The 26,909-nt window shown below is 37.3% G+C and overlaps 1 protein-coding gene across 1 annotated transcript in view; it reads left to right on the forward strand.

Annotated features, from left to right (window-relative positions):
• TMEM266 (transmembrane protein 266) overlaps window positions 1-26,909 on the forward strand; it is a 795,902-nt gene that overhangs the window by 450,879 nt on the left and 318,114 nt on the right. Inside the window, exon 5 of the mRNA XM_044077485.1 lies at window positions 4,957-5,013. Within this exon, the coding sequence (XP_043933420.1) occupies window positions 4,957-5,013 (57 nt within the window). The remainder of the gene's footprint in view (window positions 1-4,956; window positions 5,014-26,909) is intronic.

Below are 26,909 nucleotides of genomic sequence, written 5' to 3' on the forward strand. Positions count from 1 at the left end.
GGGGAAAGGGGAATATTCCCTTATCCCCACAGTGCCATGATCTAAGCAACAACCTCCGTTTCTGTTCACTATGTTGATTTGATTTTCCAAATAGCTGACACACCCACACATGGGTGTTTGATTTTCACAAACAAAGACCCAAACACATACACACACACACACACACACACACACACACACACACACACACACACACACACACACACACACACTCCTGGGAAAGACTGGCACAGATTTACTAGCTGTACCTCTTCTGCCCAGACTATAAGATAACCACACTGCCAGCAGTCAACCACTCTCAGACTCTTACAAATGTATCCAATTATACTGAGTAAAAGCAATGCTAATGTAACTGGTAGAGTATAACCAAAGCAACAAGGCTTTTTGGAGTGGCCAAGGCGTCACTAAAATAAGCACAAGTACTCTCAAGATATTAAAAGTATTTTCCAAAATACCATCCACAATAAAAGGTATAAAATATTTAATAATAATTAATAAAATAGAAAACATGAGAAAACTAAATATATAAGTACAATAAACACCAGAGTTTCAATTTCAATAGAAATAAAAATAACACAGTTGGACAGATTCAAACAGATGAAGAAAAACAATACTTAACTAATGTCACTGTATTTCCTGGCTGTCTAAAGAATAACTGTTCCCTAGCTAACTTAATTAATACAGCAAGGCAAGATTAGATGTTGAGATTCTTACTTCTGCAAGACAAGATGATGAGCTTCTAACTAACTGAACTGAACTAACTGATGATAACAGTCATAGATCCTTTATATTAGGTTCCAAAGAAAACAAAACAAAACAAACTGCTGTGAGAGTTCCATCTTCTCAGTGCCTGTTATGAAATGATATCACATTTGATCACCTGACTCTGGCAAAATAGACACACAGAGCTTTGCTAAGATCTGTTGCAGTATCTGAAAGCTATAGAACAATTTCAAAAACTTCTACTCTTCCCTTCCAGAATTCTCTGTTTAAACATATACATTTAATCAGTTATAGTAACACTGCTGATACATTTTAACACAAGCATATGTACAAGTCAGTGTGATAGTCAAGTGAAACAAAATTATTTACAAAACTCCAGCTAACTATGCTGGCGTATGTTACACATTTACTGCCCTATTCTCCCTGGCACAGATGCCAGTACTTCACATCGTCACAACCAACTCCAAGATTACACTACATTGAGAAAATGGTCAATTTCCCGATCCTCACTGTACCGCGATCTCCATTCAAAAGCTTTGAGTTTTCAGAAATTCAATCATATTGTCTTGCCGATATGAATTTTAAGTTTCTAAAAACTTGATCAACTGATAGGGATCCATATATATATATATATATATATATATATATATATATATATATATGTGTGTGTGTGTGTGTGTGTGTGTGTGTGTACATGCCAATATATATCTATATTATACATACACACACATTTACAGATGTAAGAATATGCCATGTTACAGGTCCTCATATGTAGAGCCACCCATTTATATTGCAATGATTGTTTATAGATCTTCCTGTATGTTTGGTTTTTCTTGTATTACAGCTATGGCTGCGTTTGTGCTTTACAGCTATTATAACATACAGTTGTTATGTTTTGATGCTTGGCATTGTGTGGCCATTGAGTTATTGCTCTTGGATATGTGGTGTGTCTTGTGTTGCTCATGGGTTTCTGGACTAATGGTGTGCTGTAAGAATACTGTAGTTTTGTACAGTTATCATTTCCTGATAGGCATTTAGAAGCAGGGAAGTGTGCAATCTTCTCTTTACTACATACTTATAGTGTTACATACACTGTGACTACAAGTGTACACTTTACATATTGAATGTAATTGTTTTATCAGGTAGTTTTCTTTCATTATGTGGAACAGTTAGTGCTGTTATAATGTTGACAAGACAACTTCAACAAGGTGGAGAAGGAGGTGTATGCTGAGTCCATCTACATATGTGGAGCCACACTGCTTTGTTCATGATTTAAAAACTGCCACAGACAAGCTGTGGCTTGCCATGCAGGCTAACAATTATAAGTGCGTAAGGTGGGTGTGGGTGCAGTGTGCATTAGTGCAGGAGGAGGCTCACATATGCATAACTGTGCTTGAAGGAGGGTAAATTAGATACTACTGATGGACAGACTTGGTAGCCCTCCCCACAATTTACCTACCAGTAGATGATTTTAGCTTCCACAGCTGTAGCTAGAAATGGCATCTTAATTTCCTGTTGGTTGCATTGAGACTAGTCTGCACCAGCAAGGATCACAGTGATTTTGCAGGAGGTAAACAGTCCATTTGGATGTTGTATATGCAAAGTATAACCTGCAGCTAGTGCATACTCTGACATGCACATATTTGTATTCCCCACAGGCCAGTAACAACATCAGTGAGGGCAGGCAACTGTCAAGACCTAGATGGGGTGCAACAGCATGAGAAGCTATGTCTTGCAGCATGCTTCAGCCATCAGTACGTGGTGTGCAGTGCTTTTCATGTACAGGCCAGACACAGTGTGGCAAGAACACAAACACATACCTATGTCAGCATTGTCACAAATATTCTCATCTGTAGAAAGCTATGTGTTGCTGTACTTTATAGTATGGCATCTAGAACTTGTTTGCTTTTCTGCATAATAAGTACTGTAGCAGAACATTTTAACAAGGTACACCAAGGTTCAGATGCTGGGTTTTTCTTCAGTATATTGGATCAGCCTTTCCTTCCTAGAGGGGGTGATTTTGTAAGTAAATTGAATGAATTGTAGATGAAAATATTAAATTGAATGAACTGGAGATGAAAATGATATTAAGTTATAGAACATTATTTCCAAGGGGTTTAAATCAGGAAGTTAATTTATGTGCCTAAACAAGAAAAAACAATTTAAAATGCGATGGAAAGTTTTTTTGTGATGGTAAAGTAATATATTTAATTATTTTAATCAGACTCAGGTGTGCAGGTCACATAGTCACATTCAGACATGGCTTTTGAAAATGTTGCTGCTGCTTCAGGTTGGTACTAGGGGGGTGAGAAGGCTGCTGTGACAGCCATGTTGTTCACGTATAGCACTGCACCTCAGCACTTGCTGTTTGGAGCTATAATTCAGCAGACTTAACCCTGTCAGTGCTAATGTATTAGGATTTGTGTGTGAGCATGTGGGGAAGGAGGGCAATGTACCTCCATATGGGATAGCTCCAGGGCATCCTGTAGTTCACAAAGCCGCAGGTGTATCTGGGTCAATCATACTGTGGTCTGAATGGAGAGGTGATGCAGTCAGCAAGTAAGGAAGAGTAGTACTGCTGGAACTGAATTCATCTTCAAGTCTTGATGAGTACCTTCATGTGATAAACTCAACATCTCACCAAGACCAAGCTGATATGTAGACTGTATCTTAAATAATATATGTCATGAAGAGATGCAGGCTAAAAAAATAACAAGACAGCTGGGTGTATGATCCTAGGATTAAAAAGTGCCCGAGAAAGACAAACCCTCATTATCTGCTGATGTGATGATGAGCAAAGAGCACAAAGCATAATCTAAAATTGAAACAGGCTACCTAAAAGGACCTGACACTCACACCGAATTCTAAAAAAGGAGAGTCATTAGGAGAACATGTTGTTTGCATCTGTTCTTCTTGTTAATCCTTCAGTCCATCCTGGATAGCAGATAGCGGTCAGACTAAAACTTGTGAACCAGCTCAAAAATTATAAAATGCCATTTGAGCTTAATTTGAATGAGCTGACCCTCAAAGTATTGTATAGAACAGAGGCACTGGACAATAGTTCATCACCTTAACTTATATAGTGCAGTCTTTCTGAAAAGAAACATTCATATTGTAACAGAAATCATCCCTTCTGTACTGGACAGCTGATTTGCTATGATCAGAAGCATAATCTTTGCTCCTCTGTCACAAGGAGTGGTAGTTCATGACCTTTTTTAAATAATCCATTATAAATTTGGACCACAAACACAGTAAAAGATAGCTTTATGAAGTGGTCCTGCTGTGATTTTGTCACTCACCTTGGTCAAAACTGATGTATTTGAAACTGCCCTGATTTCAAAAGAAGGTTCTACCACTCGGTGTTTCACTACACGGAGTTTTGGTACCCCAGGAAGGATTCCCGTCCTTGAGGAATATATCACTATGTCAGCAACCTCAACATTAATTATCAGTCATGTTAGGCCAAGATCAGGGTTTTAGGTGATTCGTGACTATTTGCTAATCTTGGGGATGTTGAATTCCATTTGCTGAACTTTTAGATCCCATATCAGAAAGTGTATGTGATCTAAACATCACTGTAATGTATATATAAGAATAAAAACATTAGAAGAGTCCCTGCAGTGTGAATAGTGGCACTAGGTGATGGTCACTCTTGATGCAACACCCTGACTTCATGTACAAAATGGGAAAAGAAGGCTGATGCTGATGCCAGTTAACCAGGTCAAGTATAGTCTGGAAAGAGACACAGTGTAATGTGCCTTTGCATCATTTATTGAACTTTGCCTTAATTTATTGCACCTTCAAGGTGGGGCAGCATTACTAAAATACTCTTTGTTTATGACTGTTATATTTTATGTGGATTCCAATAAACCCATGAATTTTATGCAAGGTAATCACTGATGTACTGAAAAAAGTTTCAAATGAACATGTTTGTTTCAGCTTGTTGCCTGTATGTGCATGTGTGTTTGTGTGCATGTGTTTGAAATTGGGTATGTAAAATTATCTTTTTTTTTCTCTGGTTTTTACATGCTTTCCATCTTCTTTAGCATACATCTAGTAGTTTTGAAAAATTGTTTGTTAATTGATGAGATCCACAGTAAGGGAGTGTATTTATATAACTACAATCACATTAATTTCATATGTTGTGTACAGTTACCTGAATATGTATGTAGGTACAATACTTGCTATGTAATAAGGAAAATAACTTAACTATGTCTACTTTTGTTGTTTTAGACGGTCCTGAGACTTGTAATCTTTGGCATCTGGGAATATGTAGAGAACAAGCTGGAGGTACAGTATATAAATAATTGTTGAAATCTCATTTTAGAAAGTATAAACAGATTATGCAATGTTATATTAACAGAGAAGTTGTTTTACATCCGTATACCACACCTTCTCACGCCTGGTGGAAACAGTTAAGCCACTGTTTAAGCAGGTCCTGCTGTGTTTGTTACCATATTTCTTATTTTTGGCTTTAGAAAAGGTAACACTAACATGCGGTGCGTAGTATTGACTTATACGTTTGTCATCTCTACTACTTCCCAGTATTAATTAAAACTTTCCTGATTAATTTCATTTTATAACACTGAAGCAGAATTTAAGTGAATTATTGTTTATCTCCCTTTAAATCAGGATGTGAATTGGGTTTCAACATGTACAAGTTTTTCTGTCCAGAAATTATATTTTTCTGGCTTTGTGATATTTAAATACATGGATTTTTGAGTGATTTGTATTCATCTAAACATTACCACCTTAGAGTATCTACAACGTCATAAAGAAACATAAAACCAACTAAATTAAAAAAAAAAACAAAAAAAAACAATCTAAGCTGTTCTACAAGCATACAGTTTTTAATATCAGTTTGGTACTTCAGCTATTTGCCTTCTCAGGATATAACATCAGAGTTTTAAAATAGCTTTTATACAGGTAGAACCCAGTTAATTACAAAACTACCAATTAATTTAACAATCATTCAATTAAATAAAGTGAACTCTGATACCCAGTAAATACAATGATTAAAATAATTAAATATATTACTTTACCATCACAAAAAACCTTTCCATCGCATTTTAAATTGTTTTTTCTTGTTTAGGCACATAAATTAACTTCCTGATTTAAACCCCTTGGAAATAATGCTCTATAACTTAATATCATTTCCATCTCCAGTTCATTCAATTTAATATCATTTTCATCTACAATTCATTTAATTTACTTATAAAATCACCCCCTCCAGGAAGAAAAGGCTGATCCAATATACTGAAGAAAAACCCAGCATCTGAACCTTGATGTACCTTGTTAAAATGTTCTGCTACAGGACTTTTTATATTCTGACTACTAATATCACCCAAATGTTCCAAAGTACAAACTCTAACTTTACGTCTTGTCTGACTCACATGCCAAGCTGGAAATCTACAATCACAACCAATTATATACACCACTCCACTGGACTCAAAACTAAAACTATTCTTTAATAACAAAACTTCTCACATTTATTTTTGTCCTGGTAAGTTTTTTAATTTTAGGACAACCTTTACAGCTTCCACAGGCAAATGAACCCTTCATATCTAATATTCTAGTTGAATGCCCGTGACGATAATTTAAACCTTCTTTTTTTAAGTTATTATATCTATTACAAGAGAAGGTAACATAAATTGCAGTGGTGGTGTTGCGGTAGCATTGTCGCCTCACAGTAAGATGTTGTCCTGTTCGATTCTCAGCTAAAGCGTCTTCTGTGTGGAGACATGCGTGAATGGGCGTACCTTAGTTGAAGGTTGTGCGTCAGGGCTGGCAACTCGGTATGTAAAAATCTACTCCCAATCATTAGCGAACCGGAGTTCCGCTGTGGCGACCCCTAACCGGGAAAAGCCGAAAGATACAACAACAACAAGAGAAGGTAACATATTCAGGAAAAAGCTTACCGACCACCTCATCATTACAAAATACATACCAAAGATCCTCAGCAGTGTTTTCCATAAAAATGGATAAATGTGAACATTTTGAAACAAAAAACAATCTTTCATTACTTCTTTCTACCCATTCAACAACACTCTCATTTCCTCATTTTTCACCATATACTTTCATCTCTCTACCTTCCAAAAGCCTTCTTTTGGCTTTATCTATGTGCTGTTGAATAACCCTGATTTTTAAGTATGTTCTCTACCTCCATCAACTCATTCTCCCTTAAAATCTATTCTGATACATTTTTAAATGTTTTCCTAAATTCACTATAATGTAATGAATCAACGAAATGTGGTGGGTGCGTGCTGGTTGCATGCAAGAAATTTTTAACTGTTGCCACCTTTCTATAAGGGTTAAACTGAATATTTGTCTCCCCATCCACATAAAATATAACATCTAAATAATTAATGAACATTCTATTTATTTCATATGTAAATTTGAGTCCGTGGAAATTCCCATTCAGTTCTTTAAAAAATTCCAAACAATTACCCTCACTACCCTAACAAATAAAAAGCAAATTATCTATGTATCTTTTGTACAACATGAAATGCTCCAAAAAAAAAAAAAAACATGATTGCATACAAAAACTTCCTTTCAAAATCACTCATATATAATATGGTATAAGTGGAAGCAAAATATGTTCCCACAGCTATGCTCCCAAAGTTGTACCCTTTACCTATAAATTGACTTCATCTTCAAAACAAAAATAATTATGGGTCAGACAAAACACAAGCAAAGCAACCAGAAAAAAAGTACAAAATTCCACCTCCATTACATTTTGAACTGCTCCTAAGCCCCACTTGTGCTATATGCAATGAATTCACAACCACTGTCACCAATAATAACCTTCTCACCAAGCAACCCCTTTTAGGCTGCCTTTCAGCTCTTGGGTATTGCTAATGTGCACAGGTATCATCTTTAAAAACTTCTTTAATTGAAAATCCAAAAAATGCCCATATTTTGTAAATAAGAGCCCACACCAGAAATAACTGGTCTACCAAGGGAATCCTGCAAATTCTTGTGTACCTTAGGGATGGCATAAGATACCGGATCAGCTGATTTATTAACATAAAGTTTTTTTACATTGTGACAACCCTCCACTGGAGCAGTAATTAAGGAGCCTCAATCCTCACCACTGGCAACAGTGGGGGATGTTCACTGAGGCGATGACAAGTACGCACACAGTATTTCCAAATGCAGCTCTCTTCATCAAGTGCAATTTCCCTTAAGACCACACAGAGACCATAGTCAGTCCGGGGCTATTTTTTCACTCTTTCTCCAGATCCCCAGCAAGACTTCCCACTGGCACAGCTATAGAGTTGAGTCCTTAGCCAGGGTTTCAAGCCAAGCTCTCCAACAATCTCTCTGTCCAACAAGTGCTTTGTGTCCCGGCTAAAGTAGCTGACACACACACTCTTGGAGATTTGTTTCACACACACACACACACACACACACACACACACACACACACACACACACACACACCTGGGAAAGGCTGGCACAGCTTTACTAGCTATGCCCCCTTCTGCCCAGACTATAAGGTAGTTATTACTGCCACCACTGCCCCTTATGAGCTACTTTAAGGCCATTAACAAAGGGTGTCCAATCTTACTGTGTAACATTAATATTAATACAAATAGTTGTTTGACCAAGAGCAAGGCTATTAGAAGTGGCCCACAGTGTCACCAAAGAAATATGCAAGTACTCTCAAAATTTAACTATTCCCTACACAGATCAGCCACAATGAAAGGTTAAATATATTTAATATTAAATAAAATAAGACAAAACTAAATATATATTCACAGTAACATCAGAGTTCAAAACCACAGGAAATATTTAAAACAACATTGCAGAACAGTCTCAAGTAAATAAAGAAAAATATCTAAACTAAGCTTCACTATATTCCTGACTGAATCTAAGAGAATTATACTATAACCTAAGCATTTACTAATGTAGCAATGCAGATGTGGTGAATAGATCTTGTAGTTGTTGTCAGGTCCAAGACAGAATGCAGGATGCTCTTTCTCACTAGGAGACTTCTCAAATTAATGTCTAAAATATTACTGCTGGGATAGCTTGCAGAATGACATCATTTCTGGTTATCTGACTTCTAGATCCCACGCCAAAACCCCCACTGCTAGAAGCTGGCAGGATTTAGCATCTACCTGTAAAAATGTACTGACAAGGGCTTTTCTTCAGATCTTTGGCAGATGCTGAAAGTCATAAAATAATTGCATTCCATCATGTGTCAAAAGTAGCAATTAAGTCACTCCAAGGACAATACAGAAAGCTTCCTAGCACATACTCTGTGTCTCTAGCTGCATTGAAAACTTCAGAGGTAGCCTCTTTATTGCATCCTTTAAAATAATTTAATTTCAGATATTTTTCAATCATTTACTACACTGAGATTAACCTCCTGTATTCCAGTTTCCATTGGTAAAATATATACATTTAAATAGTTGCAATAGTGCATTTACATTTCTTTTCTCTTCCAGTAGGGCACACTATGGTTATATTTCAAACAGCACTTTGCAAATGCCTTTTCAACACACGTCTGTACAAGCAGTTTGATATACACACGACATACAGTTCTAATACATTTGTAACACAAACATCTTGTATAAATCATTTTGATATTCGCCAATGACATATAATTATTTGCAAAATTTGAGTCAGCTGTGTTGGCAGTATCTCCTTTCATCAAACTTCTTCCTCTCTTTGAACACTCAAGCTAGTTTTTCAAGTGACTCTTGAGAATCATTCCTTGAGAGGAATGAGCCTATCTGGGAATACATCACCTCACTCCCTGTCTTGAGATTCCAGCTGCCTTTGAATTGCTGACCCCACTACAGTGTTGCAGTGTCATATCATATGCCTGCAACCCTAGGCTCTATCATAGTAACTTGGGATTTTGCTGGCTGGCTCCCTGTAGCCATAGCTCCCCCTCAGACTCCTTCTGCCTTCTACTGCAAATACCAGTGCCTCCCTGTCATGTTAAGGTTTCATCATGTTAACATGGTACAGTTTGTGCCCCTGCCTCCTGCCTAACAGTTCTAACATTTAGTTAACATTACTGACATTCCTTACCACTTTGAAAGGTCCATCTCAAACTGCCTGCAGCTTGTTGTGTCTGAAACAAATGAGAACCATAGCCTGCTGCCCCACATCACACTCTCTAGCTCGAGCATTCTTGTCATACCAGATCTTTTTCTGCTGTTGGGCTTTTTTCAGGTTCTCCTGGGCCAAGCTCATGAGCTCCCTGTGCCTTGTTCTGAGGTTTAGAACATATGCAACAACAGACTGCTTGTGGGATTCACACTCACCTTCCCACTTATCATGAATCAGATCTAGAGATCCCATCACCATATGCCCATACAGCAACTCAAAGGATGAAAAACCTGTGGATTCCTGGGGCACCTCTCTGTAAGTAAACAACAGAATGGGAAATATTTCTCCCACAACCCTCTTAAACTGGTCTGCAAATGCCCATAGCATGGTCTTTAGTGTAGAGTTTAACCTCTCCACAAGACCATTAGTCTAGGGGTGGTAAGGGGTGGTCTTTAGTTGTTTCACCCCTCAGTGCTCCCGCAGACAAGCCAGCAGGTCTGACATGAAATTGGCACCTCTGTCAGTCAGCATTTCTTTTGGAAAACCTACCTTGCTGAAAATCTCTAACAAAGCATTTGCCACCTTTTCTGCCTCAATGGAGGACAGAGCCAACGCCTCAGGGTATCTGGTAGCATAATCTATTACCACTAGGATCTACTTCTTCCCTGTGGTACTTGGGGTACTCAGAGGCCCCACAATATTCATAGCTACCCTCTGAATTGGCTCTTCTGTCACAGGCAAAGACACCAAAGGAGCTTTGACCTTGTCTCCTGCCTTCGCTACTTTTTGGCACTGCTCACAGATCCTGCAGTACCCTGTTACATCCATGAAAATCCCAGGTCAATATAAGTACTGCATAATATGACTCTTGGTATGCTTTATCCCCATATGACCTGCAAAGGGAATGTCATGGGCTAAGGCTAGACATGCCAGATGGTAAGCTCTGGGCACTATCAACTGCTGTATTACCTCACCCTCTAGCCCTCTGTCAGGGGTCCACTCTCTATACAGTAACCCTTTGTCACAGTATACAGATTCGCCTTTTCCTCGAGAATCAGTACCCACAAAGCCATGTCTGACCCAGCTCTGTTAGAAATGCTACATCTAAAGAAATCCCAATCCCTCCACACCACATGCTCCAGAGACCTCACCCTCATTACCACAGTCAACAGAAAGTGCTGGAGGGACAGGTTCATAACCCAGAGACTGCCTATGCTATGGAATAGACTTCCCGTACATGTCAAACAGAGCACCTTACTGGCCCTGTTCAAGAGAAATCTTGATGAGTGGATGGGAACTAGAAAATTCACCCCAGGGATCACTCCAGTGGCTCTACTCAACAGAGGCACTGGAAACTAAGGTCAGGTGGCATGATGCCAGGGTAATTCTATGGGCTAGGCTTGTAAAGGCTCCAGGGCCATTAGCCTAGTACACACCTATGAACCTATAATCAGGCACCTCCCTGACTGCCTCTCTCAAGCCTTGTAATGTAAGGTCTGAGAGCTGAGCCTGTCTCAACTCTCTCTTTGTAACCTTCCCAGCTCCCCTTCCAAAGGAAGTCTGGTATCCTCTGACAGCGGTGCCTCACTGTCAGCCAGGGTGCTGCTACTCACCTCTGCTCCTGAAGTCACTCTGTCTAAGGGAATATCAGTGCCCACAAGCAGCAGTGGCTCACCTTCAGACTCACTGCTACAGGGTAACTTCCTCCCTGAAGTAGTCACCTCATCAGTCCTGGCTTCAAGCATGTGGTCTGTCTGGGTCCCCCCGAGGCTACCAGACCCACATGCCTGTCTCCAAGCCTAACTGTGTGTTACTGCATGCACATAGGGTCCTGCATTATTAAAATCCTTCCATATCAGGCATATCCTCAAACACACCTACTTGCTTGCTTCCTTTTACACCCTCCTGGTCAAAGTGAACCCTAGCCAATGGTATTTGGAATGGGTTCTCTTCTAAAGCTCTGACTGGAGTAGACTCCCCAAGCAAGTAGTGCTCCTCTTTAACCATTGCAGGCTTTGCAATTGTTAGGTCAGAAGCTTATGTCTGTCTTAGCAGTAGCCTGTTTTCCATCTGCTAAGGTAGGATATAACCTCTTGTGGTAGTTTGGTACCCTTGTTGTCTCCAGGCAACTTACTGTTGGCATTCGGTCTTTCCCACTTGCTGGCTCCCCTAACTTTTGTTCCCCACCTTACCTCTGTGGACATCTGTATGCTATGTGGCCACTCTGGTTACATTTTAAACATTTAACCCTTGATCGTGGCTGTGTACCTGAACTAGTGGCTTCCCCTGTTACTGTTGAACTCTGTTAGGGTGGTTTATGCTGCCTATCATAGGATAACTTAGACCCATGTGCAGCACTGGGTATCCTTTCCTGTGCAATGATGCCCTGCTTGTTAAGTATAGGTTTCCCTTTTTCCCCAACTCATCTGTGGTGTTGCATGCTCTATCTGCCAACCAGATTCTCATGTCCTCAGGCAAAGTGCTAAGGGCTTGTTCCCTCACCAACAGGTGTGCCAGCCCTTTAAAGTGGTGACCTGATACCCACTTACCCAGCTTTAGTTCAGCAGCATAATCATGCACACTTTCATCTGCCTTTGCATCTATGCTCATGAAATAAATTTTCTAAAAGCTTTAGGTCTTAACTTAAAACACTCTAATAAACAATTTTTAAGTGTATTATAATTTAAGCAATCAGTATCAGACAATTTAGAAACAGCAGTTACAGCTTTACCATGGAGTAAGGGGGTCAGGAACAGTATCCAGAGCCTTTGGTCACCACTAAACTGTTTACATACCCTTTCAAATGAATTAATAAAACTACAAAAACTATCACACTCTGTAAATTGTGGAAGAAATGTACTGACCATTATAGCTTCTGGGGTTGGTTTATTCCCTTCCCTATTACTTCCATTACCCTGGCAAAGAGTCAGCATTTCCTTTTAATGTTGCCTCTGCCTCTCATTTTCTTTGGCTTCCAGACATCTCAATCTCTCTGCTGATTCTAATGCCATCTGTTTCTCCTCTTCATCAGCCACCAAATGCCCCAGTATCTCTGCTGATTCCATTTCCAACTGTTTGGCCTCCAGTTTAAGTCTCTTTAACAACAGATGGATTTTTAAGTCCTCTGAGGAAAAGCTGAACTGTCCATTTTCTGAGAGTTGTACACCCCCAAGGCCAGTCTGGCTGTCTCCCTGGTTGCTGGTCTGTGATGCAGCTGTGGTTAAGGGTGCAATCATTTCTCCTTTAGTCAGGTTGGCATGCCCCAGTCCTTTGGCTTGGCACATCTCAGCCAACTGGTTCCTTGTCAGCTTGCCATAATCCTAAGATGACATCCTTACCTGCTCTCCCTGACTCACTAAGCTAACAAAAAATAAATAAAACTACTGTGATATGAAACTCTAAATGTCTGCCATGTGGCTGCTTGAGAGTACAAACACCTTCTTTAGTGGTCACTGTTTACAGGGTACAGGAGTTCAATATCCACACCACTGAATCCCAATATGTGATGTGGTGATCCCACCACTGACAACCAAATGTGATGTGGACATCCCACCATTGCCCACCAAATGTGATGACCCTCCACTGGACCAGTAATCAAGGAGCCTCAGTCCTCACTACTAGCAACAGTGGGGGATGTTCACTGAGACAATGACAAGTACACACACACACACACACAGTTTTTCTAGATGCAGCTCTCTGCATCAAGTGCAATTTCCCTTAAGACCACACAGAGACCACTGTCAGTCTGAGGTTGGTTTCTCACTCTTTCTCTACATCCCCAATAAGACTCCCCACAGGCACAGCTATAGAGTTGAGTCCTTAGCCAAGGTTCCAAGCTAAGTCCTCCAACACTATCTCTGTCCAACCAGTTCTTCATGTCCCTTCCCAATTAGCTGACACACACACTCTTGGAAATTTGTTTTACACACACACACACACACACACACACACACACACACACACACACCTGTTAAAGGCTGGCTAGCTATGCCCCCTTCTGCCCAGACTATAAGATAGTTACCAGTGCCACCAGTATCCCTTATCAGCTACTTTAAGGCCCATAATAAAGGGTGTCCAATCTTACTGTGTAACGTTAATATTAATACAAATAGTTTGACCAAGAGCAAGGCTATTAGGAGTGGCCCAGAGTGTCAACAAAGAAATATGCAAGTACTCTCAAAATGTAAATATCCCTACACAGATCACCCACAATGAAAGGCTTAAATATATTAATAATAAATAATAAAAAGAGCAAGACAATACTAAATATATATTCACAGTGGCATCAGCATTCAAAACCACAGGAAGTATTTAAAACAAAATTGCAGGACAGTCTCAAATAAATAAAGAAAAATATCTAAACTAAGCTTCACTATATTCCTGACTGAAACTAAGAGAATTTTACTATAGCTTAAGCACTTACTAATAGAGCAAGGCAGATGTGGTGAATGGATCTTCTATTTGTTGTCATGACCAAAACAGAATACAGAATGCTCTATCTCACTAATAGACTTCTCAGATTAATATCTAAAATATTACTGCTGGGATAGCTTGCAAAATGACATCATTTTTGGTCATCTGGCTTCTAGTTCCCAGGCCAGAATTCCCATTGCTAGAAACTGGCAGCATTTTAGCATATACCTGTAAACATAAAAAGACAAGGGCTTTTCCTCAGATCTTTGGCATATGCTAGAAGTCATAAAACAGTTGTATTCCTTCATGCTTCAAAAGTAGCAATTAGTTCACTCCAAGGACTATGGAAAACGCTTGCTAGCAATAACTCTGTGCCTCTAGCTGCATTGAAAACTTGAGAGGTAGCCTCTTTATTATGTCCTGTAAAGTAATTTAATTTCAGATATTTTTCTAAAGTTCACTAGACTGAGGGTAACCTCCTGTATTCCAGTTCCCACTGTTGAAACTTATACATTTAAACAGTTAAAATAGCGCATGTACATTTCTATTCTCTTTCAGTAGGGCACACTGTGGTTACATTTCAAACAGTACTTTGCAAACACCTTTTCAACACACACGTCTGTACAAGCAGTTTGATATACACATGACATGCAGTTATAATGCATTTGTAACACAAGCATCTTGTATTAATAATTTTGATATTCACCAATGACATATAATTATTTACAAAATTCCAGCTAGTTGTGCTAGCAGTATCTTCTTTCATCACATACATCACTTGTTAAAATAACTTAACCTTTCCCTCTTTCCAAAATTTCTAGTAAAGCCATATTAACATAACTGTATAAAAGCCATTTTAATATCCTGAGAAGGCGAATACCCGAGGTACCAGATTGGTAATAAAAACTGTAGGCTTGTAGAACAACTTGGATCTTGTTTTTTGAGTATCTACAATGTGCATGAGCTTCCTTGTTTTGTAATGTGCATGCAAATAATTATTTATGTTATTTATTTATTTATTTATTTATTTATTTATTTGAAGTTTGATGACTGGGAATTTCCAGTTGAGCATAAGCCATTTTTCAATGGAAGCCCAGGGAGAAAATCTTCAATACAAAAAACATTGAAATATACAAATAATTGAAATAATGGAGGTTAAACAAGATTTAACTAACAATCCTTAGTCTAAATGATACAGGCAGTAAATTTTACATACTAACAGTCAATTATATTGACTAACATTAAAATTATAAATAAAACTGAAAAGATAGGATGTATAAATAACAAACGAAGAGTATAAGAACTAGGGGAAAGAAAGAAGTTAGAAAGAAGTTGAGTATAAAAAAGGCAGGGAACAGGTTGAATAATGTAAAAGTTAGAAATTAGAAAAGGAAGAGAAGCAAAAGTGAAGTAAAAAGTAAGAAAACAGAATACAAGGTAAAAGAGTAAAAAGTAATACAGGAAATTATTATAGACTACAGTAAATATACATAAATGATAATAGAGGAGAGATAAGAGTTATGTAGAGTATTTACAGAGACATGTCCAGGATTTTAGTCAGCAATGTTTAAGAGCTTAATTTTCACTCAATGCTCAGTCATATTTATGAAAGGATAACAGCATCTGTTATAGACAAATTGGAACATTGTGCAAAGTGTTTCTAAAATGATTTGAAGTGGTTTATGGTCATACTCTGTTATAATACTCTTACATTTTAATAATCTTGGAATTTCTGGCAACCAAAGACTGTAGCTAACATTTCCTTCTCTGTCTGAGTATAGTATGTCTGAGTATCTGTTAGCTCACTGTATGTATAAGCTGCAAGACTGCCCTCCTTTAGCAGAAATGCATCTTGTCATTGTTGACCATCACCAGCTTACATTGCTGTGGATAATGTTAGTGTTTTGTTTGCTACATGTCGCAGCAACTTATTGTCTAGATCTGTTTGCTCACATACCATACTCTCATATCTTCGTATTTTGATTGCTGATATGTGTGGTAATTTAGTGAGACCTATACTGTAGCGTGTCTAAGAATCATAATAGAGGTGTTTTTTTCAATGGATTTCTGCATATTCATAATAGATATCATTATCAGCATCTGGCTGGAGACCATTTTCACTCAGTATGTATCATATGTATTTAAGAAAAGTGACTCATATCAGAGACATTTTTCTTTGCTAAGGTTCGGATCTTGAGACCTCGGTCTATCAACTTTATCGGTCTTCTGTTGTGTTAGCTTTGTAGCCCCCCAGACCAGAACACTGTCTGGTATGGTGAGTACTTCATGTAGCTCTTCTATTATGGTTGCGACTGCTCTTTGGAACAGTTCAAAATGTGATAAGATCTTAAACATAGCATCAAGAATCTGTACTGACCCAAGAGAATATTGAAAGTACAAAGTCTGCAACTGGCTCCATTCAGTTTGACCTGTTAATAACCACCCTTTGCATTAATCACCGAAAATAATAAGAATAGTCTGTCCTACTGCTTTGGTAGGTTTGGCATCCATTTAAGATTTTGTAGATTTTCACATATCCCGAACATATTCTATTTTTTGACTGTTACCATATTGCTTAGGCACTCTGTTGGTCTGGTTTGGTCTGGTTTGTTTGACTATAATTCCATTGCTTCCATGTGTTTTAGCTCTTGTGTGTGAGTGGGGGAGAGAGAGAGATAAAGAGAGAGAGAGAGAGATGTCTGTAAAACCAGACAGAATTAGACTATTGAAAGAAGTAGATTTACTAAGATGATCTATGCAAAAAGTGGGTGTAGCAAAATAAACTGAAGTGTGAAAAGTAAAGTCGAAAAATCAAAATGAGGTGAAAATAAAGTACAAATTAACCAAAAATAGTAAAAATAAAAATTAAATTCCAAGTGTAATTTCATGGTAATCAAGATGGCACCTGGTAACAAATGGGCAGGAGGAAACCATATCCTTTAAGTCAAATATTCAAGCTCAGCAGCCAAATCTACTTTTAAAATACTGATTTATAACAGTAATGTGTACAAATCTTCATCCTTGTTACAATATTCTGAGTATGAACTCATATCTTTGAATCAAGCAAGTTTGGCCTGTGTTTTAAAAAAATAAAGAATACAAGCTGTTGTTCCACATAGTCATACTGTAAGCTCATTTAAAAGTAATCATATGATGAAGATCATGAAATAAAATATTCTGTACCTGACTGCAGAGCCTCGGGGAGTAGAATGTTTTGGTTTAAATAATAAAAATGTTCTATTATATTGTAAAAGAAGTAAAAAATGCAAGTAATGACAGGTTTATTACCATGACTTAATGAAAAGCAATCATGCTGGCTGCTGTAACTGGTTTATTATTAAGGCCTAGCAGACAATAATGACAGTATAATGGGAAAAGTCATGCTAGCACCTACAACTGTTTTTGCATTTCCAACTTCAAAGACTTTCTACGGTAATTCTTTTTGAAAAAAAAGCCCATTTACATACCAACTGCTCTGCTGAACCAATGTGCTGAAGTTGCACAGATACAAAACTGACGGCTTTGGTTTGAATAAAGTCTGCACATGAACATTTAAGACACTGGTTGGTGCAATTTAATTGAGTCAGATTATTTTATTTAATGAATGTTGGAGTAGTCTGCGAGCTGTGAAATGCTGGAGTGTCATTCCTTATGAGTCTGTTAACACTGTTTTATAGATAAAAACATATCATACAGGTGTAATAAACATTATCAAAATCCTTATTTAAATGCAGAAATTACATGCACCTTTCCAACTTTCGATTAGATTCCATACCCAGTAGTAAATTTCAGAGTACAACTTATCTTTGTTAACACTTTGTGGCTAAGAAGGCAATGGTTTCAGGTTCTCAGTCTCCTAATAGTACTAGAACATATCTTTGTACAAATCAAGAAAGACTTCTTGGTTATAGTGTTCACTAGCTCAATCTCTGGACATATCTGGTCCTTTACATCCCATACTCTTACCAGACCTTCCAGCATAAGTCTTAGAGGTGACTGAAGCTGCCAGAAAATCCTCCATTCAACAAACACAGTTTGTTAAGTGAAAGAGGCTCTCTAGTATCCTTTGATGCCTCAGTAAGTTACTCTAAAGGTGATTCTGACCAAACTCAGGTACCTGCTTGACTCTAGATATCATGGCCCAGACCTCTTCAATAAGTTCATCAACCAACCTACTAGGGTACCCACGGTTAGTGAATAAGTTTTTCAGAAATGAACATTCTTGTTGAAATGCTTCATCAGTGCTACACATATGTACAGCTCTCACTAATTGTCCTTTAACTATTGCACGTCTTTGCTTAAAGGGATGATGACTTGTGAAATGTAGGAAAGAATTGCAATAAGTTGGTTTCCTAAAAATTGAGGAATGAAATATGTTTGCAATGATATTCTTTTCCAATTTCACATCAAGATAATCAATAGTAGAGGACGAGAAGTGGTGTGTGAATTTCAAAAATTCTGTGGTAGAATTCATGTACCCAACCAAATCTTCTGCAAGGGAGCCATCACCAATGTACAGAATAAAGATGTCGTCCAAGAAGCGAGTGTAGAACTTAATGGCATTGGAAAAATCCAAGTTGTTTAAGAGGAAGTGTTTCTCCCAATACGCCATAAAAAAGTTAGCTACACTCGCCCCCCCAGGTGGAGCCCATGGCTATTCCCTGTTTTTGCAAAAACGTTTGTTTATCAAAGATGAAAAAATTGAAACTAAGGACGATGTCCAATAGTTGTGAAACTAAATCAATCTCATTAGGTGAAGCGTTTAAATCCCTCATTAAACCACTGATCCACTCAATGGCTTCCAAATGTGGAATTGAGGTGTAAAGGTCGACCACGTCAATAGTTACAAAATTAAAAGATGGGTCGAATTCAATACTGTTAATATTTTTGACGTCATTGTATTTTTGATATATATATATTAATTCAAACTGTTTTGGCATGTACATGAATTCTACCACAGAATTTTTGAAATTCACACACCACTTCTCGTCCTCTACTATTGATTATCTTGATGTGAAATTGGAAAAGAATATCATTGCAAACGTATTTCATTCCTCAATTTTTAGGAAACCAACTTATTGCAATTCTTTCCTACATTTCACAAGTCATCATCCCTTTAAGCAAAGACGTGCAATAGTTAAAGGACAATTAGTGAGAGCTGTACGTATGTGTAGCACTGATGAAGCGTTTCAACAAGAATGTTCATTTCTGAAAAACTTATTCACTAACCGTGGGTACCCTAGTAGGTTGGTTGATGAACTTATTGAAGAGGTCTCTCAAAAGAGACTGATTGGTCATTTTCAACCACTTCTCCACCAAGTACCAGGTAGCAAGGATATACTTCCTCTTGCTGATCCTGCCTTTGGAGTGCTCCCGGGTCCAACAGTGGAACTTTTTTCCTCTGACCCGTTCCAAGAGCCTAGATGTAATGTCAATTTTAAACTGAGTCTTATTACTGTGTTCAATTTGAATTCTAAGCAGATCTGGGACATTGTCGGTAAAAATTGGCAATTCATTTCAGCTAACCCATTTTTATTGGAAAAATTAGGCCCAAGACCTTTTATCACTTACAAGAGAGGTAGAAATTTAAAGGAACTCTTACAAAGACCTAACAATAATTGTTTTGAAACTAGGTTGAAAGGAACCTTTATGTGCAGAGCGTGTAACTGGTGTCACTGTTTGAAAACAGGGAACAGTTTCACTCTAAGAAACAAAAAATATTCCACATTTCACAAAATTAATTGTGAAACTAAATCAATAGTTTACTTGGCACTTTGTGATTGCTGTAATGCTTTCTACTTCGGCAAGACCGACCGTAAATTCCGTGAACGCATTTACCAGCACGCATATGCCATTAGGAAAAATAGAAGTGACAACGCTCTAGCCAAGCACATAATTAATTCACCTGGTCATAGTTTTCATTTTATAGGTATTGACCACGTACCAGTTAATATAAGAGGTGGCCCTACTTCTTTGTTGTTAGAGAACCGTGAGTTAGAATGGCAGGTTAAATTGGGGGCGTTTTCAACCCCTGGTCTTAATGAAACCTGCAATATTTCATGTGTTTTGAAACTCAGAAGTTACCTTAGATGATATTTTATTATTTAACATTTTTTATTTTCAATTTTTATTATAAGTAATATAGATTCATACTTTCATGATTATCTTGTTTTAATATTTAATGTTTATTTTAGGCTAGTGTTGGCTATAAGTTATATAGTAGTGTTTATAAGAGTTTTATGTTTAAATTGGTGCTACCTCTTTTAAGGGTTGTCTTTTATGCATGACGTCATTGTATTTTTGATATATATATTAATTCAAACTGTTTTGGTGCGTTTTCTCATTCTGAAGAAGCTGCTACATTTTAACAGCGAAAACGCATTTGTTTTAAATAATTAAAGTTGCGTTAAATCTATGTGCTTTATGCCTTTCTTGGTCTGTGGCTCAAGGTTACCAGATTTTTTCTGTTGGATTTGTCTTGTGCATTTTAATAATCTTGGAATTTCTGGCAACCAAAGACTGTAGCTAACATTTCCTTCTCTGTCTGAGTATAGTATGTCTGAGTATCTGTTAGCTCACTTTATGTATAAGCTGCAAGACTGCCCTCAGTTAGCAGAAATGCATCTTGTCATTGTTGACCATCACCAGCTTACATTGCTGTGGATAATGTTAGTGTTTTGTTTGCTACATGTCGCAGCAACTTATTGTCTAGATCTGTTTGCGCACATACCATTCTCTCATATCTTCATATTTTGATTGCTGATATGTGTAGTAATCTAGTGAGACCTATACTGTAGCGTGTCTAAGAATCATAATAGAGGTGTTTTTTTCAATGGATTTCTGCATATTCATAATAGATATCATTATCAGCATCTGGCGGAAGACCATTTTCACTCAGTATGTATCATATGTATTTAAGAAAAGTGACTCATATCAGAGACATTTTGCTTTGCTAAGGTTCGGATCTTGAGACCTCGGTCTATCAACTTTATCGGTCTTCTATTGTGTTAGCTTTGTAGCCCCCCAGATCAGAACGCTGTCTGGTATGGTGAGTACTTCATGTAGCTCTTCTATTATGGTTGTGACTGCTCTTTGGAACAGTTCAAAATTTGATAAGATCTTAAACATAGCATCAAGAATCTGTACTGACCCAAGAGAATATTGAAAGTACAAAGTCTGCAACTGGCTCCATTCAGTTTGACCTGTTAATAACCACCCTTTGCATTAATCGCTGAAAATAATATAGCATTAAGAATAGTCTGTCCTACTGCTTTGGTAGGTTTGGCTTCCATTTAAGATTTTGTAGATTTTCACATATCCCAAACATATTCTATTTTTTGACTGTTACCATATTGCTGAGGCACTCTGTTGGTCTGGTTTGGTCTGGTTTGTTTGACTATAATTCCATTGCTTCCATGTGTTTTAGCTCTTGTGTGTGAGAGAGGGAGAGAGAGAGAGATAGAGAGAGAGAGAGATGTCTGTAAAACCAGACAGAATTAGTCTATTGAAAGAAGTAGATTTACTAAGATGATCTATGCAAAAAGTGGGTGTAGCAAAATAAATTAAAGTGTGAAAAGTAAAGTCAAAAAATCAAAATGAGGTGAAAATAAAGTACAAATTAACCAAAAATAGTAAAAATAAAAATTAAATTCCAAGTGTAATTTCATGGTAATCAAGATGGCACCTGGTAACAAATGGGCAGGAGGAAACCACATCCTTTAAGTCAAATATTCAAGCTCAGCAGCCAAATCTACTTTTAAAATATTGATTTATAACAGTAATGTGTACAAATCTTCACCCTTGTTACAATATTCTGAGTATGAACTCATATCTTTAAATCAAGCAAGTTTGGCCTGTGTTGAATACAAGCTGTTGTTCCACATAGTCATACTGTAAGCTCATTTAAAAGTAATCATATGATGAAGATCATGAAATAAAATATTCTGTACCTGACTGCAGAGCCTCGGGGAGTAGAATGTTTTGGTTTAAATAATAAAAATGTTCTATTATATTGTAAAAGAAGTAAAAAATGCAAGTAATGACAGGTTTATTACCATGACTTAATGAAAAGCAATCATGCTGGCTCCTGTGACTGGTTTATTATTAAGGCCTAGCAGACAATAATGACAGTATAATGGGAAAAGTCATGCTAGCACCAACAACTGTTTTTGCATTTCCAACTTCAAAGACTTTCTACGGTAATTCTTTTTGAAAAAAAGCCCATTTACATACCAACTGCTCTGCTGAACCAATGTGCTGAAGTTGCATAGATACAAAACTGACGGCTTTGGTTTGAATAAAGTCTGCACATGAACATTTAAGACACTGGTTGGTGCAATTTAATTGAGTCAGATTATTTTATTTAATGAATGTTGGAGTAGTCTGCGAGCTGTGAAATGCTGGAGTGTCATTCCTTATGAGTCTGTTAACACTGTTTTATAGATAAAAACCTGTCATACAGGTGTAATAAACATTATCAAAATCCTTATTTAAATGGAGAAATTACATGCACCTTTCCAACTTTCCATTAGATTCCATACCCAGTAGTAAATTTCAGAGTACAACTTATCTTTGTTAACACTTTGTGGCTAAGAAGGCAATGGTTTCAGGTTCTCAGTCTCCTAATAGTACTAGAACATATCTTTGTACAAATCAAGAAAGACTTCTTGGTTATAGTGTTCACTAGCTCAATCTCTGGGCATATCTGGTCCTTTATATCCCATACACTTACCAGACCTTCCAGCATAAGTCTTAGAGGTGACTGAAGCTGCCAGAAAATCCCCCATTCAACAAACACAGTTTAAGTGAAAGAGGCTCTCTAGTATCCTTTGATGCCTCAGTAAGTTACTCTAAAGGTGATTCTGACCTAACTCAGGTACCTGCTTGACTCTAGATATCATGGCCCAGTGACCAATAAAACTGTTACTCAGCTTTGGCTTGACCAGCTGTTCCACTGGAGGGCTGTGCATCTTTAGCCTTCTTTGAAGAAACTTTGCTCTCCGTGGGACCTAATTTTCATGATTGATGGGCTTGTCCACCTTCCATTTATTTAGACAAGCGGCCATTCCACCATGGACATAGCAGCTTCAGTTGCCTGGTTCAACACTGTGTCCATTGCAGTTCTTTGTGCTATAACCACTTTGACATTAGTTGACAATTTTATCAATCACAAGTGTTTGGACTGTGAGATAAGGAGTCAGGATTCCTTTGCCTCTTCAACACTATAGGACTTAGCCTTTTGAGTCATTTTGCTTTTATGATTTCCTGTGGTACACTGTCACCCTTTGGGGTACTGCTTTGGATTCTTCCTAGCAATGACTCAATGAAGAGGGTTTTTAACATTAGACATATATGTACACTCATCTTAGGTGGTTAGTCTACAGTATTTGTTGTATTGTAGGAAGGTTTTTATTAAAACAAAAAAACTTGTAAATGTGACAGGTTTAAATGGAGATAAAAAAACTGTATAAATGATCAACCTGCCAAACATTAGTGGGTGCACGCATCACAAAAGCTGGAAATAGACATTTAAAAAAAGCTGTCATATGTAATAGATGGGAATAATGGCTTGTTATCATAATGGTGGCACTTTCCATATTATCTTGGAATGTGAATGGTCTCAAAGGTGTAGACAAATATCAATACTACAGGAAACACATTTGGATAAATTGAGGATGTGAATTTGATAAAGAAAGGATTTCATAATATATATTCAGCAGAATATCAGGGACAAAGGAAATAAAATAAAATATATATGGTTAAGAAGTAACAAGAATTATATAGAGGGCCTGACAAAGGTTGAAGTATTGCAAAGTAAGGGGAATCCCACAGAACAAGAAGAGGAGCAATTGCAGAATATAAGGGAGTACCTGTATAATATACATGAGTTTAGAAAGACTACTGTTAAATGACTCTTTTTTGATAATAACTTTGCAGCACAAAAACATTTAGGACAATGACTTATGCAACAGAAAGTTGTTGCCAAATTTAGGAAAAATAACCAGAAACTCTGTAGAGGTATTGGAGAAATTTTGGATTTTTATGAAAATCTGTATAAAGCAGAGTAATGGGGAAATCAAGAAAAAGCATAAATGAAAACATTTATGGAAGACTTAAATATGCCAAGTTTTGAGGTAGATGAGGTCCAGCAATTATCAGTTAAGATAGAAAAAGATGAGATTAAAACAGTGATGTATAACCAAGCTGTAGGAAAATCACCAGCTATAGATGGTATTCTGGTACATGTTTAGAATCTAGGAGGAAAGAGTCTAAAAGATCTGAAAGGTTTTATCATTTTTTTAAAAGTAGGGTAAGCACCAACATCCTGGAAAAAAAGTTGTGGTGCCTGTAATACATAAAGACGGTAAGGGAGTCATCTATTCCAACTTCATGTGGGTCTACTTCAATTTTAAACTATGATTATAAAGTGTTTATGTCTATAATGGATAAAGAATGGCAATGTTGTTACCAGTTTGATAGATATGGATCAATGCAGTTTTCCGGAAAGGAGGCAAACATTTAAAACATTAATAAAACAATAATAATTCATAAGGAAGCAGAATGCAATAAAATACCATTGGTTTTAGTTGGCTTGATGCAGAGAAAGCATTCAACAGAGTAAGCTGGGATTATATGACTAGGGCGAGGGAAGCATTTGCATTCCCAAATACAATAATAAGGTTAATTAGGAGGATATCTGAGAGATCAGAGGCAAAAATCAAAGTGGGTGGGTTCCTCTCTGATAATTCATGTCTGAACAATGAACCAGGCAGGGGTATCCTCTTTCCCCATTATTTGTATTACCATTGGCAAAGAAAATAAGGAACTCAGAAATTCAAGGATATAATTGATATGGTAATTAAGAAATGCTGACTTTATTTGCAGGCGGCATTAGTCCGTACGTGATAAAACCATAAGATGACAACTCAGAGTTGTAGAACATTGTGGAACATTCTGATATTGTTCCAGGAAGATAAAATTAATGAAGATGAAACAAACTATTTACCTACACATTAACTGGTTCAGAAACATCCATATTTATGGGGATATTTTAAAATAAACTATTTAGGAGTATGGGTTAAAAAGTATTCTATTATGTCAACTAAGGATATGTGGTAAAAGAGTAAACAAATGATAATACAAAAAACTGAGAAAATTGAAACTCTTGCCTATAGATATGGATAGCAAGGTACAAGCAGTAAAAATGTGTTTAGTTCCTTTCGTTTTGTAAAAAGATCAGGCATATTTTTATTGACCAGAGAAGAAGTTGTGGATAGTAATTAATAAAGAGTTGAAGGAGGGGGGGAAACAGCAAGAGTCAACTGGAATAAGTTGATCCTTCCAACAGAACAAGGTGTTTTAGGATTACCTGATTTGAAGGGATATTTTAGACCTACTCAGTTAAGGCTCTTATACGTAACACAAGAAGAAAGCTACAATTCAATGTGGTTGATGATGATGAAGCAGGGGAAATTCGGGAAATAAGGAGAGAGTGGGATTTTGGATGCTGATCCTTAAGGAGAATAACAGTCATATAGAATATTATATCCATAAAGTGAAGAACATATACTGAAATCTAAGACAACATGAGAATGGGAAAAGGAGATTTTGCAAGTAGGAATGACTTCAGCAAGAGGGGGCTGGAATTTACTAAAGGAAGCTAGCAATAGAACCAACATATTGCAAAGAAATTATTAGAGAGGGAAAAGTAATAGAATGGGAAGAAGCCAAGAAGACATTTGGACTACAGGCTAGAGACTGCATTCCCTATCAGGGATTGATTTCAGAGTATTGACAAAGAGAGAGGGATAGGGGAATTGAGCTTTTAGTTAAATCTAGAACAGAAGCTGCTGTTGAAAAAGGGATAATTAGTGTGGGCATATAAAATATTGCACAAAAACTATAGGAATCAGAGGAGGTCAGAAAAGACTGGAAAGAGATTAGATAAGCAATTCATAAAGAAACAATGGGAGGACATGGGCTCCTATCACGTAGATGAACTTTTACAAGTTCGAACCTCATATGGTCGAGACCATAAGTTTGAATTTGTAAAAGTTTGAGCGTTTCAGTGAAAATCTCCATAAGCAGAGGCTTCCATTTTTTTCAACGGGGTGCGATCTCGGAGTTGGTATATTTACGTAGTGGGGGGGGTGTAGGGTACAGGGGGGCTTCTGTGTTTTTTTTTATCCATTATCGAAGTTTTGTAACATTTTGTAACTTCGAACATGATGGTTCAAACATTACATGTTCAAAGTTATAAGACTTCGACTATGTGATATAGACCCAAAGGACATATGTATGGTTCCTAGATATGCAACAACATCTAAAAGATTTATGATTTTTGCTTTGAAGTGTTTGAATAAGTGCTTTTATACCCCAGCAGATTCCAAAGAATATTTGCTCAGATAGATGGCAAATGTTTGAGGTGTGATGGGGAACATATGTTTTCAGAGTGTAATGAGTTGGCAGACTCTACAACTTCTCTACAGAGTACTCACTCAGGAATACTGGGTGAGCAAATTAATGTAAATAAGGATATGACTTTTTGAGTTGGGATGCAGGATCTGAATTGCCTAGAGATAGCAAGGCCTTGTTAAGTTTAATTCTGGTAGCTGCTGAAAAAGCAATTAGTAGAAAACGAAAATTGAAATCTAAACCGACCGTAATTGAAATAGTGAATATTGTAACAGACATAAAAGAACAGAAAG

Source organism: Protopterus annectens, chromosome 7.part0 (assembly GCF_019279795.1).
Source record: "Protopterus annectens isolate FY-2018-M chromosome 7.part0, PAN1.0, whole genome shotgun sequence".
Lineage (NCBI taxonomy): Eukaryota > Metazoa > Chordata > Ceratodontiformes > Protopteridae > Protopterus > Protopterus annectens.